This window comes from Onthophagus taurus, chromosome 3 (genome assembly GCF_036711975.1).
Source record: "Onthophagus taurus isolate NC chromosome 3, IU_Otau_3.0, whole genome shotgun sequence".
Classification (NCBI taxonomy): Eukaryota; Metazoa; Arthropoda; class Insecta; order Coleoptera; family Scarabaeidae; genus Onthophagus; species Onthophagus taurus.
In genome coordinates, this window is record NC_091968.1 from 25,485,716 (window position 1) to 25,502,302 (window position 16,587).

At 31.9% G+C, this 16,587-nt stretch overlaps 1 protein-coding gene across 24 annotated transcripts in view; it reads right to left on the reverse strand.

Annotated features, from left to right (window-relative positions):
* Positions 1–16,397, reverse strand: part of LOC111418588 (PTPRF interacting protein alpha) — a 75,526-nt gene extending 59,129 nt beyond the window's left edge. For 23 of the 24 annotated variants that reach the window (XM_071195491.1, XM_071195492.1, XM_071195484.1 and 20 more), the window contains exon 1: positions 15,870–16,397. In XM_071195491.1, the coding sequence (XP_071051592.1) occupies positions 15,870–16,118 (249 nt within the window). In that variant the 5' untranslated portion in view covers positions 16,119–16,397. Of the gene's footprint in view, positions 1–243; positions 777–15,869 lie in introns of those variants that run through there. The other variant, XM_071195487.1, reaches the window with a different exon arrangement.
* Between the last annotated feature and the right edge of the window lie 190 nt (positions 16,398–16,587).

Consider the following 16,587-nt stretch of genomic DNA (forward strand, 5'->3'; position numbering starts at 1 on the left):
AACCAACGGCTTTCGACGCCACCCCCTTAAGCTCTTTCCGCGCGAAGCTAGAGAAACATCCGGCGACTTTAATTGCGGCGGATTTTTTTCGCGCGCACTCAACGTCTCAACATCTAGATGTTTTTACTTTAAATAAATTACTTCTTTCTGCGGTAGTAGAAATTTATCTTTATTCGAGATGTTCTTTTTGTATTGTTCTTGCCGGAAAGAATTTGTTTTATTTTTAAAAAAATTGTTACATACCTTAACGAACTGTTTGATACAATCGTTTCCGTGCTCCCTAAGGAATGTCTGTAAAGTCTGCATCCCTTGGGCTGAAAGTAATCTGTACCCGTTGGCGTTATTGTTGTTGTTTCTGTTGTTATTAACGTTGTTATCGTTGGGGGAATTCGCTTCATTTTCGTTGTTGTTATTGTTTAAGTTATTAATCGCGAAAAATGTTGAATTGTTTCCGCTCATTTTTTTAAAGCGAATTTAACCATCTTTTAAACAAATCGGGGATTTTTTTTTTGGGTTTTTCACCCTAATATATTCCGAACTCTTTAGATTTATCACAATCATTAGTCAGCCTTTCGGTGACATTTCAAACATGTTCCAATTAAATTAGCAACCCTGTATAATTTAATATAATATAATATAATACAGTTTAATTTAGTACGTGTAGTATGCAATAATAATTATTGTTTGTGACAACTCCCAACACAATTACGTACTAAGTTATTAACATACAGGAAATTATTCAGTTATGCAATAATAATCTTGTATGTTCTATTGTAATATAAAACTAATTTGATTTTAATTCCCGAAATAAATTAATTGAAACACTAAAAAAAACACGTTTCAACTCGACTTGGAAGCGAGGGGGCGCTTGCACGGACGCGTACGTCTAGTTCAGACTGAACAGCGGGTCTTCGTGTATTCCACGGGGTTCCGCGCCCCACCACGTACCCCCACCACGTTGACAAATGATAGAGACGATAGATACCCTAGGAGGGTGTTTCTGCATCCCTATATCCTTCTTGTTGTCTTTTCCTTAACTGAAAACTAACCGGCGCCTCCACCATTTTGCAACTAAAACCTCGATTAATATTATCTATTTCATAAATGATCTAGAAGTAATTGACGAAAAGGACGAAGATCTCGAAGTAGTAGCTTTAGAAGAAGTCAATGATAATTTAGGCAGTTGTGCAAATGAAAACAACCGCCAGCTAATTGTAGATTGTTTGGAGAAGCTATAAAGTTAAGTGCGCAACTAAATTCTCATTAAATAGCCAATTGAAGCTGCTGTAATTATTGGGATCACGTAAACATATTGAATCAAGTAATTTTGGGTCAACTGCGATGTTTGAGACATGATTCTGACATTTTGCCAGAAAACAACCACAAACAAAGGGATTAAAAGGAATTTTGAAAATGTACAATGACAGTGGATGACACAAAGTATGTTGTGAAGTTTCTAAACAATTATGCTGAGCAATATCATCTACCATGCAGAAGTAGCACTGTTCCACGCATACGCATAATATGCAATATGTATGTGTAGAAAGATTCAAAACTGTTCACTTTTGAACCAAAACAGGCCTTATACAGAGTGATTTATTAGCTCACCACCAAATTTTGACATATGATAGCTAATCGAATTACCAAAATAAAATGTTAATGAAAGTTATCTGCAGCGAATTTATTAATAGTCAATAAAATCAAACATTCAACAAAAACAAACTTGTCATTGTAATATGTCAGTTTGCTGTAAGGTTTAATTATTATATAATGATATATCATACTTGATATACTTGATATCTATATCAAGAAGAAACTCAAAATGTACGCTTATAGCACTGAAGAGTATGCTGATATAATTTTCGTGTATGGTTTTTGCAATGGAAATGCTCGACGAGATCAGTACGAGAATGTCAAAAAAGATTTCCACAGCGTCATTTGCCATATTATTCCGTTTTTAGTGATTCTTTCAGAAGACTTCGAGAAACAGGTAATCCTGCTCCAGCTATTCGACCGCATGTAGTTAATGTAGAGGACTAGAACTAACACTAGACAGATATTTCTAGGTCTAGTGTTAATATTCTATTCCATTATTCTATTATAATTCTTAATAATTAATTAATTATAATTCTAATATTCTATTATTATTCCATGTTCATAAATAAACTCGGGTATTCCCCGAGTTGCTAATACGATGTATAAATTAAATACGGTGTTCTAGTTTTAACGCTAGATTATTGTATATTTTTGTAGAACTAAAAGTGGAACTAACACTAGACCTAGAACTAGAAGATACCCGAGTAGTGGTCAGCGACTGACTAATCCAAAGTTATGAACATGTATATACTAACGTATCCTACATTCAACTAACACGGCTGAGCACGCCCGATTAGTTAGGACATAACCAAATTTTGTATTTGTTTCTTAATAAGGATCAATTCAGAAAATTTTTGTTGTTGTAAAGGTGTTCTTTCTTTAACATAAATGAATAGGAAATTAAAAATCCTTTAAAATGAACCCAAACTCGACCTATTTATCTCTAACCGTTATCGAGATATCTTCATTTTTAGCAAAAAAATGGCTATTATTTGACATTTGACAGTTTATAACCTAACTTTCTTATTTTTTGACGTAAACATATCGTGTTTGAACCCAAATATATCATGTTTGGTATCAAATTATAGCATTTTTGATTCTTATTCAGATAATTTTAATATTTATCAAAAAATCGATACATTTAATTTTGACATTTGACAGTTTCTAACGTACCTTTTTTATTTTTTAACCCAAATATATCATGCTTGCGAAGAAAAACCAACAATGCTGAGCACGCCCGATTAGTCGGACATAACCAAATTTTGTATTTATTTCTTAATAGGGCTTCATTCCGAATTTTTTTTTAGTTATAATGGTGTTCCTTTTTTAACATAAATGGATACAAAATTAAAAATCCTTTAAGATGAACCCAAAGTCGACCTATTTATCTCCAACGGTTATCGAGATATCTTAATTTTTAGCAAAAAAAATGGCGGTTATTTGACAGTTAATAACCTAATTCTTTATTTTTTAACACAAATATATCATATTTGGTATCAAATTAAAGCACTTTTGATGCTTATTAAGGTCATTTTAATATTCATGAAAAAATCGTTATATTTAATTTTGACATTTGACAGTTTCTAACATAACTTTTTTTACTTTTTAACTAAAATATATCATGTTTGGTATCAAATTATAGCATCTTTGATTCTTATTCAGATAATTTCAATATTTATCAAAAAATCGTTATATTTAATTTTGACATTTGACAGTTTCTAACCTAATTTTTTTACTTTTTAACTAAAATATATCATGTTTGGTATCAAATTGTAACATTTTTGATTCTTATTCAGACAGTTTCAATATTTATCAAAAAATCGTTATATTTAATTTTGACATTTGACAGTTTCTAACCTAACATTTTTACTTTTTAACTCAAATATATCATGTTTGGTATCAAATTATAGCATCTTTGATTCTTATTCAGATAATTTCAATATTTATCAAAAAATCGTCATATTTAATTTTGACATTTGACAGTTTCTAACCAAACTTTCATTTTTTAACCCAAATATATCATGTTTGGTATCAAATTAAAGCATTTTTGATTCTTATTGAGATCATTTGAATATTTATGAAAAAATCGATAAATTTAATTTTGACATTTAACAGGTTTTTACCTAAATTTTTTACTTTTTATCTAAAATATATCATGTTTGGTATCAAATTGTAGCATTTTTGATTGTTATTCAGATAATTTCAATATTTATCAAAAAATCGTTATATTTAATTTTGACATTTGACAGTTTCTAACCTAACTGTTTTATTTTTTAACCCAAATATATCATGTTTGGTACCAAATTAAAGCATTTTTGATTCTTATTAAGGTCATTTCAATATTTATCAAAAAAATCGTTATATTTAATTTTGACATTTGACAGTTTCTAACCTAACACTTTTACTTTTTAACTAAAATATATCATGTTTGGTATCAAATTATAGCATTTTTGATTCTTATTCAGATAATTTCAATATTTATCATAAAATCGTTATATTTAATTTTGACAGTTGACAGTTTCTAACCAAACTGTTTTATTTTTTAACCCAAATATATCATGTTTGGTATCAAAATAAAGCATTTTTGATTCTAATTAAGATCATTTGAATATTTATCAAAAAATCGATATATTTAATTTTGACATTTGACAGTTTTTTACCTAAATTTTACTTTTTAACTCAAATATATCATGTTTGGTATCAAATTATAGCATTTTTGATTCTTATTCAGATAATTTCAATATTTATCAAAAAATCGTTGTTTAATTTGTGCTAGTGTAAAATTAGAACTAACACTAGACCTAGAACGTGAAAGTTTCGGGTTTATCCACGGTTTTCGAGTTTTTATTATATCTTAGAAATTAAAGTAAATCAATTTTACCATCATTTTTATGTAACAATCGCGATTCGTTAACGTTACGCGTCCAGCATAAACATAAGCTAAAATCGAATTTTCACAGGATGCGGAAACAGAATGTCGAAGGGGGTCTTTCCTTCAACAGGTTCCGTACCCTCCTAGAAGCGTCGGGCCGTGAAGGAAACTCTGAAAGGGTTTATTGACCCTTTTACGATCCAAGGAACGGCCCTGGTGGAATTGAGGAGTTTTCCCTCCGCTTTCCGGCTGTTATCCGGATGCGTAAAAATATTTGGTCGACTTCAAACGACCATTTCTCGTCAAAAATGTACACGTATGCGTGTGCACGTAGATCGCTGGAACTGAGCCCCCAAGGGAAATTAGACCGTCTGCAGATGCACTTTCGTGTGTCTCTCTAAAACGTTAAAAATTTAAAACAAACCTCTACGTTGTTATTTTTGTGCGAGGGTGAAATTCGAATCCGCTTTGGAGACGGCGATGTAACTAACATTTGCGGATGGTAGCAAATTCGGCGTTCGTACGGTCGTAATTAACGAGAAAGTTAGCGAACAGCCCGGGAAGGCCCCCTTATTCAATTTGCAACGGGAGACCGAGTTGTAGTTTACAGCGGCACTTTACGAGATAAAACTGGATTATACAATCCGTATGTAATAGTCTCAACATTTCCCATACACACGCATGTTTCTCTTAAGTAACGTTTTTTAACTTACTTTTTGTTTGTAATAATCAAATTTAGTTAGGAAAATAAAAACGTGAAAGGGTAAAATCTTTCTGGCATTTATTTTTTTATTTAATTTAAATGGAAAATGTCGCAAAACTACCTCCCCCGGTCCGGGTCGGCGGACTGTTCGCATCGTAAATCCCCATTTCGCGACGGTCCCAGAAGGAAAAACCGACAGATATTTATGCGTCGCCCCCGTGAATAACGCGCCAGGCAAATCGATCCGCAATATGAAACATTTCGCGGACCGCCGGCGAATAAAGCCGTCTATATTGCTCCGGTTTGGACCCTAAATGTATACAGGATTTTTCCTGTATTCGAGAAATGTTACACCCCGAAATTACGTTTTCCATAAAAGATAATACAACTCCAAACGGACACCATTGAACCCTTTTTTTTTAGAAAGATTACATTGTTTACGACCGTGCTCTTCTATCTAAATGTTGCAATTTTAAACCATAATTCTTTCATATTTAGTGTTAGTTTGGAAAATTTTATTTCAAACTTTTTATTTTAAACTTAATAAACCTCAAACATACTATTATAAAAACTATTTAAACTTAAATAATAATTTAAGGACATATTTTTTTGACAGTTTCGTGTAACACCATCTAGCGACCAAACAGTTTACTATTTAGTAACTTTTTAGTGACTTTCGTATTTCGAAGTTTGTTTACAATTTTGACAAGTGATAACTACATTAATAAATTTGACAGTACTTATAGTTTATGTTTTCGAAAACCGAAATTCAAACAAATACATTATTTCAACAAGGGAATCTATCATAGAATCTTTACAGATACATAAATACGGTAAGTTAGACGTTAAAAACGTAACACATAGTTAGATATGGCTTACGCCACAGTTGTTAATTGAGGTTAAACCTTATATGTATGAGCTGCTTCAAAGAGCCAATTTTCCATCATCTTTCGCTGATGGAATCGTTAGACAAGAAAACTTCCTCGAAACTGAGGTTGATGTTATGATTGGTGAAACATCTTGCGAACTGATACCAAGAGGAGTTCTGCTTCAGGAACCAATGTTATAAACGTTGATGTCAGAAACGTTAACCACTAAAAGATAGCAATTGATATTCTCATAGCCATGGACTCGGCTGGAACAGGAGTGTCATAGCGAAAGTTAGGCAATGAAGCATAGATGAAGTGAAGGACCGCTATCTTTAATGATTAATGACACCAAGAACCCAAATTTTTAGTAGAAAATTAATTGCTTGTTAATGGCTTTTTACTGGCAATCTTATCAACTACATTTTGTATTACCACCAACGACTCAACAAGCAATGTTTAGAGTAGGTGACATGGCAGTGGGGTTCAGTGATGAATTCCTATTCTGCTTGGAAATGCATGATGGCTGTAAAAGGGTTAGATGCAATTTATGGCGATTATGGTATTCCTCCGGATATGGAGGAAAGACAATATAATGGATGCAAAGACAAGAATGGCAAACTGCTTGGAGATGAAGATGATATTATATCATAAATGCTAAATGGCTAAATGGATAAACGATGAGGAAACTACACAAACGACAGAACCGCTCACTGACAAGCCGACACTTGGCGATGTGGAAAAAGTAATCCAGAGGATCCAAAGGATGAAAAACTTTAAAGCACCCGGTATGGCAGGAGCGAAATGTTTAAAAATGGAGAGTGAGATCATTAGTGATACGTGGAAAAGAGGCATCATAAACCCAGTATACAAAAAAGGAGACAAACTCGAATGTAATAATTATAGGGAATTACGTTGCTGAATATTGCTTATAAGGTGTTCTCAAATATCCTACTATTTTGATTTTTGTTGTCAGGCAGACTGTGGATATATATGTGTCCACAATATAATAATATTAATAACATTTTAATAAATGATAACATGGACTACATTGGAAGGACTGATCGATTGATTATAATTTGATTAATAATGATTTTATATAAACAATAACAATTTTATATGGAAACGTGGTTTTTTGTTTGTTTGTACATGTGTATCGTGTGCACAACATGCTACAGCCACTTCCCCTCCTATAAAGATTAATAAAAAGAGGAATATGGTGGTTAAAGAAAAAAAAAGTTCATATTTAAAAATTGAAAGTAACTTTTTTTTGAATTTTTATATTATGAGAATTGATTACCTCGCTGTGGTGACATGTTGAATTTTCTTTTAAAAGAAATGCTGGTTTAAGGTTGTTGATGTTAACAGCTACTTCCTTGTTATTTTTGAAAATTACAAAATATTTCGGAAATGTTTTTATCACTTTAAATGGGCCTTCATATCTTGGTGTTAAAGAGGGCTGAATCCCGTTAATTTTGACAAAAACAAATTTTGAAATGAATAAATCTTTATGAATAAATGGTTTTTGGTTAGAATGAAAAACTGTTGTTTACTGGTTTCAAACAAGAGAATGTTTCTCGTAAACTGGATAGCAATGGATCAGATTCCAAAGGGTGTTGAATATCAACAAAAAATTCTCCTGGAAGCCTAAGTGGTTGACCGTATACAAGTTCGGCAGATGAACAACCCAGGTCTTCCTTAAGAGATGATCTGAGGCCTAGGAGAACCAAGGGAAGATCATTGTTCCACCTCGTAGTGTTACCTCTGGCAGTTATGGCTGTTTTTAAAGAACGGTGAAACCGTTCTAAAATTTCGTTGCTTTGGGGATGGAAGGTGGATGTATGAATTTGACGTGTTCCTAGAAGGGTGTGAAATTTTGAAAACAGTTTTGATTCAAATTGTCGTCCCTGATCATGGGTTATAGTGCTATTTGAGAGGAAAAGCTTCTGGCCAACGCGTAAAACGATCTATTACGGTGAGCACACATGTGCAGCCAAGGGACGGAGTGAGAGGACCGACCCAATCAATGTGGATATGATCGAATCTTAATTTTGGTATTAGAATTTTACTAATAAGTGATTTTATGTTTTTTTGAACTTTTGTTTGTTGACATCGCAAACAGGTTTTTGTCCATAACTGAATGTGTTTTGTCATGTGAGGCCAAAAGAATCGTGTTTTGATGATGTGTGTAGTAGCGCGAATACCAGGATGTGTTAAGTTGTGAAATTTGTTGAAAATTGTTTTATAAAATTTTTGTGGTATGTATGTTCAAGGATTGTTTGTTGAAATGTCGCACCAAAGCTTTACATCTGAATGTGATGTTGTTTGTTGCGATTGGTTATATTTAGTAGTTTGTGTCTTTGAGTATTGTTTGTTTAGTAAATGTGTTAATTCTGTATCATTAAATTGTGCGTTTTTTAAGGTTTGTGTGTCAGGGTACTGTGAATTTAGAGAATCAATATTTGTTCTGGACAACGTGTCCGCTACAATGTTTGATTCTCCTGTAATGTACGTGATATCTGATGTGAATTGTGTTATGTAACTAAGATATCGTGTCTGACGTGGAGTTTTTTCTGTGTTAGAAAAAATTGTGTTGATTAGAGGTTTGCGGTCAGTGTAAACCACAAATTGATATCCATGTAAAAAATGTTTAAAGAATTTGATACTAGTGTAAATTGTTAACAATTTTCTATCAAAAGTTGAATAATTTATTTGGCTTGAGATAGTTTTTGAGAAAAAAATGCTAAAGGTTGTGTTTATTTCTAAAATCACCTAAATCTGCTTATTTTATATAAAAATATATAGATACACAAGGTGTTTCAAAAATGTTGGGCTGGCTATACATAGACGATTTCTACAACTAAAAATAAGCAAAAAAGTGTATATAAACATATATCCTAAAATGGCTCGTTATTGAGTTACAGCCACTTGAAGTGTTTTTATTTAAAAAAGATTACAGAAAACGGGAGTTTTTAATGTAAATCATAACAAATGCTCAAAATGACCACCACGGGCAGCAACACACTGCTGAGCTCGTCGTATCATGGATTACCTCCGCGCTCAAAAATTCCTGGTGTATTTCGAATTTGCTGACATCCATCTTCCACTCTACGTTGAAGATCCTCAATATTTTGAATTGGACTAGAATACACCATAGATTTTAAATGTCCCCATACGTCAAAATCGAGCAATTCACGATACAGGTCCATCACGACCAATCCATCTTCCAGGATATACGCCATTTAAAAATTCGCATGCTGTGAGATTGAAGTGAGCCAGTCATGCATGAACCACATGCGTTCTCTAACATTTAGTGGAACAGCTTCCAGCAAACCTAGTAAGTCGTTTTCTAAAAAATAACGATAATTCTGCCCATAAAGTCGTCGGGGAAGTACAAAAGGACCAATCAAGAAATCGTTGATAATTCCTGCCCACACATTTAATGAAAACTGCTTGATGTCTGCACTGAATAATAGCATGATGGTTTTCTTCTTGCCACTGGTGTAAATTATGAAATTATGACGATATTTCTTGTAAAGCTAGCTTCATCACCAAAGAGTAGACACGTCAGAAAGAGACAACTTCTCGTGGTGGGAATCATTCTCACTAAGTCCTTGTACTCTTTGCAGGTGGTACAGATAAAGCTGATTAGTTCTTAAAATCCGCCACACACTCACATGATCGACAACTTCCGCCAATGCAATTCTTCGAGTACTATTCGAGTCCAAAGTTCTTGTAGTTCGTGGTCTGCCCTTTCGAAAAATTTTTATTTGGTAAACGTCGGTTTGAGAAATGATCTGCGTAAAGTCTTCTTGCTTTTCTATTCTGTTGCAATGTGCCAAACCATACATTAAATGCATGTCGGACATCTCTTCGAAAGAATAATCTGCCATTTTGTACTAGACTGAAAACAAAAAGCACGGACTGCCTACTTAATATTGGTCTGAAAAGCTTTAAGTAAATTTCTTTAAATTCACCGCTGTAACTCAATAACGAACCATTTTAGGACATATGTTATAGCCAGCAAAACATTGTTGTAACACCCTGTACAATTAAATAAAAATAATTAGACATTTTAACGGTCTGTTAACATAAATAATCGTTTATTTGTGTCCCAGTTGAATAGTTTTAGAGTACATGAACCCTATTACAGTGTCTTCTTGGAATGTATGCCTGTAAAACATAAAATATTACAAAGACGCGTGGTTTGTACTAAAAATAATCAAAGATATTCGTTAATTATTAGGTCAGCCATACATTAACATAAAACCGGTATAAATAGAAACATACACCCCGTTTTTATTTCAAATTTTATCGAGTAATACTTTATGTTTTGTCAAAATAATTTTATTATGTGTAGTAAAATCTAAAATAATTCCAAAATGGATGCCAAATACGAGTAATAAACTTTCGGTTTATGAATTAATCTTTTAAAAATTGATAGGTTTTCCCGCAATTAAATCGCGATTTAACGTTTTCGCGTATCCAGTGTGAATATTCGATTTTTTTCGAACCTAAAAGCTCTTCTGGTTCATCAATCAAAGTGTGTCTAAAATTAGAACAGAGGGCAGTGGCGTGTGGTGCGGAATATAAGCCGCCCATACGGACCAATTAACACATGTGCCTCAGCTAGGATGATACAACATCAACGCCCGACAAAGTTATAGGTCAAGTAGTAATTATGTTATATTATCTTTATTATTATTTTTTTATTTTTCAAAAATAATAAACGTGGGAGTGAAATAGTTTGCCCCCTTACGCGGAATAACAATGGATCTCGTTATGATGTGGATGGAAAAGAAAACAAGCGGATTCCCCCCGGATGAAGGGAGGCGCGTCGAAAATATATTTGGTAATAAAACGTGGGGATTTTTGATGCCGGCCGGAACCCGGTTGACAAACGGGACCGAAATTCAAATTTCAAGCTATTTTTCAACGGCGCGAAAATTGCCCAAGCGAGGTTGAGTTTATGAAGAGAAAATACGGAGTGTCACAACGAAAGATATCTCCCCCGAAAAATATTTGGACAAGAATCGTTACGTATCTCTTTTGTGATACAACAAAATTCAATTTTCTTCTGCATAAACTGATCGAACAAAATAATTGAGAAAGTAAAAGAACGAAAAGATGTAAAACGAACCAAATAAATAAATTTAAAAAGGGAGAAAAACATATTAAAAGGAAGATTTGTTGAGTTAGAATTTCCCTGCAATTAATTCCTGATTTGTATGCAAAACCTTGAATCCGCATTCCAAACGGATTAACCTGTAAATTAACGCGCATTGCTCGCTTCGAAACTAACTAAACTCAATTTTCATCCGTTATTAAATAAGAATTTACTTTTTAATACAACTGTCGTAATTATAATTGTTGGTTTATGATAAGATAACGTCAAGGAAAATAGAGGAAGTTATTTCACTATAAAAATTGGAGTTTAGTCTAAATTTGACGTTTTAGAGGTTATGTTATTTAAAATAACATCATTTTTATAGTAATAACTAAATCGAACTTAATAAATAGATATATATTAAGAAGATGTTTTAAAAAGTAATTAAAAGTACATACCTTTTAGGAAATAATCGGATATGATGCTTCAATTTGAGATTTTTGTGACAATTCTTATTTGTCAAATGTCATTACTGCCAACTTAATTTTTTTTTATAAAAACCAAAGACCTTGATATAAACAAGAAATAATAATTTAAAGTTATGGTGGAGGCGCTGTACAATTTAATAATTTGTTTAAATTTAACGTAAATATATTTTATGTAAAAGAAAATTAAAAGAAGAAAATAAAAAAAAAAACTTTAAAATGTGAATTTGACGTTTTCGGGGTTATGTCATATAAAATAAAATATTTTAGTTAAGAATAATTGAATCAACCTCAAGTAAAAGACGAATATTAATAAGTTATGTTAAAAATTAATTAAAAGCACATACCTTAAAAGAAATTATCGGAAAAAAGAAATATTTCTGCTTAAGAAATACAACTCGGGCCGTATCAAACTTCAAATGTCATTGCTGCCAACTTAAATTTGAATTTAAATAGAAGAAAAAGTTTGATTTAAACTTTTAATAATGTTTATAAATATTTAATAAACATTATTTATAAACTATTTGTGTTTAACGATTTAAAGTTTTGTTCTAAGTTAATCGACGAAGTTTTGACAGAAAAGTTAACCTCACTTTTTCACTCCGTCAATTTAATCTGTTAGAGAATAACAGCTAAGAATCTATAGTTCCAACAAACGCAAGGTGATTTGGCGACAAGTAAATAAACAATTAGAAAAGCATAACATTTTAACATTTAAAAGTCAATATACAGGGTGATTCGGGTGGAACTGGAAATATTTTAAGAACATGTTCAGGAATCACAATTCCTTTCAATAAGTATTTCCTCCGGAATCACCCTTATCTTTTCAAATGAATCAGCTCTTCAAAAGGAATGAAATCATGTTAATTAGCAACGTGACGTCAAAAAATTTTACTCATCACAATATCAATTTTCTCAATATTATTTAGTTAACATTTTAAATAAAGAAAATAGAGCTAAAATAATTGGTTATAATGCTTCAATTGGAGGTTTTTGTGACAATTCTTCTTTGTCAAATGTCATTGCTGCCAACTTAATTTTTTTTAATAAAAGCCAAAGATCTTGATATAAACAAGAAATAATAATTTAAAGTTATGGTGCTATACAATTTAATAATTTATTTAGGTTTAACGTAAATATATTTTATGCAAAAGAAAATTAAAAGGAGAAAATAAAAAAAACTTTAAAATGTGAATTTGACGTTTTCGGGGTTATGTCATATAAAATAAACTATTTTTGTTAAGAATAATTGAATCAACCTCAAGTAAAAGACAAATATTAATAAGTTATGTTAAAAATTAATTAAAAGTACATACCTTAAAAGAAATTATCGGAAAAAAGAAATATTTCTGCTTAAGAAACACAACTCGGGCCATATCAAACTTCAAATGTCATTGCTGCCAACTTAAATTTGAATTTAAATAGAAGAAAAAATTTGATTTAAACTTTTAATAATGTTTATATGTAAATATTTAATAAACATTATTTATAAACTATTTGTGTTTAACCATTTAAAGTTTTGTTCCCAGTTAATCGAAGCAGTTTTGACAGAAAAGTTAACCTCACTTTTTCACTCCGTCAATTTAATCTGTTAGAGAATAACAGCTAAGAATCTATAGTTCCAACAGACGCAATCTGATTTGGTGACAACTAAATAAACAATTAGAAAAGCATAACATTTTAACATTTAAAAGTGAATATATAGGGTGATTCGGGTAGAACTGGAAATATTTTAAGAACATGTCGAGGAATTAAAATTCCTTTCAATAAGTATTTCCTCCGGAATCACCCTTATCTTTTCAAATGAATCAGCTCTTCAAAAGGAATGAAATCAAGTTACTCAGCAACGTGACGTCAAAAAATTTGACTCATCAAAATATCAATTTTCTCAATATTATTTAGTTAACATTTTAAATAAAGAAAATAGAGCTAAAATAATCGGTTATAATGCTTCAATTTGAGGTTTTTGTGACAATTCTTCTTTGTCAAATGTCATTGCTGCCAACTTATTTTTTTTTTAATAAAAGCCAAAGACCTTGATATAAACAAGAAATAATAATTTGAAGTTATGCTGGCGGTGCAGTACAATTTAATAATTTGTTTAGATTTAACGTAAATATATTTTATGTAAAAAAAAAATTAAAAGGAGAAAATAAAAAAAAAACTTTAAAATGTGAATTTGACGTTTTCGAGGTTATGTCATATAAAATAAAATATTTTTAGTAAGAATAATTGAATCAACCTCGAGTGAAAGACGAATATTAATAAGTTATGTTAAAAACTAATTAAAAGTACACACCTTAAAAGAAATTATCGGAAAAAAGAAACATTTTTGCTTAAGAAATACAACTCGGGCCGTATCAAACTTCAAATGTCATTGCTGCCAACTTCAATTTGAATTTAATAGAAGAAAAAATTTGATTTAAACTTTTAATAATATTTATAAATATTTAATAAACATTATTTATAAACGTTTATAAACTATTTGTGTTTAACGATTTAAAGTTTTGTTCCAAGTTAATCGACGAAATTTTGACAGAAAAGTTAACCTCACTTTTTCACTCTGTCAATTTAATCTGTTAGAGAATAACAGCTAAGAATCTATAGTTCCAACAGACGCAAGCTGATTTGGTGACAACTAAATAAACAATTAAAAAAGCATAACATTTTAACATTTAAAAGTCAATATACAGGTGATTCGGGTGGAAATGGAAATATTTTAAGAACATGTTCAGGAATCAAATTTCAATAAGTATTTCCTCCGGAATCACCCTTATCTTTTCAAATGAATCAGCTCTTCAAAAGGAATGAAATCATGTTACTTAGCAACGTGACGTCAAAAAATTTGACTTATCAAAATATCAATTTTCTCAATATTATTTAGTTAACATTTTAAATAAAGAAAATAGAGCTAAAATAATCGGTTATAATTTGAGGTTTTTGTGACAATTCTTCTTTGTCAAATGTCATTGCTGCCAACTTATTTTTTTTTTAATAAAATCCAAAGACCTTGATATAAACAAGAAATAATAATTTAAAGTTATGGTGCTATACAATTTAATAAGTAATTTAGATTTAACGTAAATATATTTTCTGCAAAAGAAAATTAAAAGGAGAAAATAAAAAAAAACTTTAAAATGTGAATTTGACGTTTTCGGGGTTGTCATATAAAATAAAATATTTTTGTTAAGAATAATTGAATCAACCTCAAGTAAAAGACGAATATTATTAAGTTATGTTAAAAACTAATTAAAAGTACATACCTTAAAAAAAATTATCGGAAAAAAGAAATATTTCTGCTTAAGAAAAACAACTCGGGCCGTATCAAACTTCAAATGTCATTGCTGCCAACTTAAATTTGAATTTAAATAGAAGAAAAAGTTAATCGACGAAGTTTTGACAGAAAAGTTAACCTCACTTATTCGCTCTGTCAATTTAAAATATTTATGGATTTTTCGAATTAAATTAATATTTGATTAAAAATATCAAATGCAAACAAGTTAAGTGTAAAACACTCCAGTTAATTTGCTTAGGAACACAGTAATTTTCGGATGAAAACAAATTTAATCTGTTTAGTTCCAACGGACGAAATCTGATTTGGTGGCAACTAAATAAATAATTAGAAGAACAACATTTTAACAGTTAAAAGTCAATATACTGGATGATTTTGAAATATTTTAAGGACATGTCCAGGAATCAAAATTCCTTCCAAGATATACAGGAGTGTTCAAAAGGAATGAAATCATGTTACTTAGCAACGTGACGTCAAATTTTTTTTGACGTTTTTAATACTGAGAATTAAAGCAGTTAACCAAAAAATTTTACTCATAAAAATATCAATTTTCTCAATATATAGAAACATTAGGATATTTAAAAATATCCTTATTAATAGTATCAAAGTAGGTAGCATGTTACAATGAATTCATTCATAAAAAAGAACACGTAGTAGGCTGTATCGTACGTACGCCTTTTGTTTATACGTTAGTAACTGATGAATGGCGTCAATTTTGAAAATGCGGTCGCCAAGGTAACGTAGTAACTCGCGACAGGGCGAGCGCAACGGGGGCGTGGTGGGGGTAACTTATAGATCCGCGTATATAAATTCGCGGGGTGAAAAATCTTCGGAAAATCGTCAGATTCGAACTGAAAATGGCCGTACAAACCCATATGATAGTAAAATACCCCGGTCGTAAAACCGTATCGTTTGAAAACGTTGCTAAAACAAAATCGATTTTATTACCTGGGGTAAATTAGCGGCGATTTGTCGCTGTAAAGAATCCCGTTCCTTTTCGACTTCGGCCAATTTAATTTCGGTATCCCCGAGACGATCTTGAGTCTCCCTCAAACTGTCCATTAATTTATCTCTTTCGTCCAGCATCGAGACCATCAGCTGCTCGAAGTTTGCGTCCTCCGTGGAGAACTGCGAGCTCCGCTGGCTGATGCTGTCCTCGGAGATGGTCGGCATCACGTCGCACATCATGTTCCACATTTTCCACGGGCGGTGTTCGACGAAAACGCGCGCCGAGAGTTAAAAAACGGGCGGCCCCCAACTAACCCCTAACGATGCAAAATGTCCACACGCCGTTCGTTACGGTCTAAGGGGCGGCGATTGCGCGGCCCTTGGGGCCGCATTCGCACGTGCACGCGTCCCGAAGACGACGGAAAATCGTCTGCAACGTCATAATCGCGGCCACAAGGCGACACACCTACGAAATTCCAGACCGCACAGGCCCTTCTTTAACGAAACCGTTCGTTACAGCCATTTTGAAACCGATGTCAAACACTCATACGGTCGGTAATACAGAAAACTTTTTTCGTTCTCGTATTATTTTTAATTTCATCCGTCGTTAATAGATGGTACTACTTAATTTTATTATTTAAAATTTATATTTTTATTTAAATTAAATTAAACAATGATTTAACTTCATATACATAAACATTTATTGGAAAAATAAGTA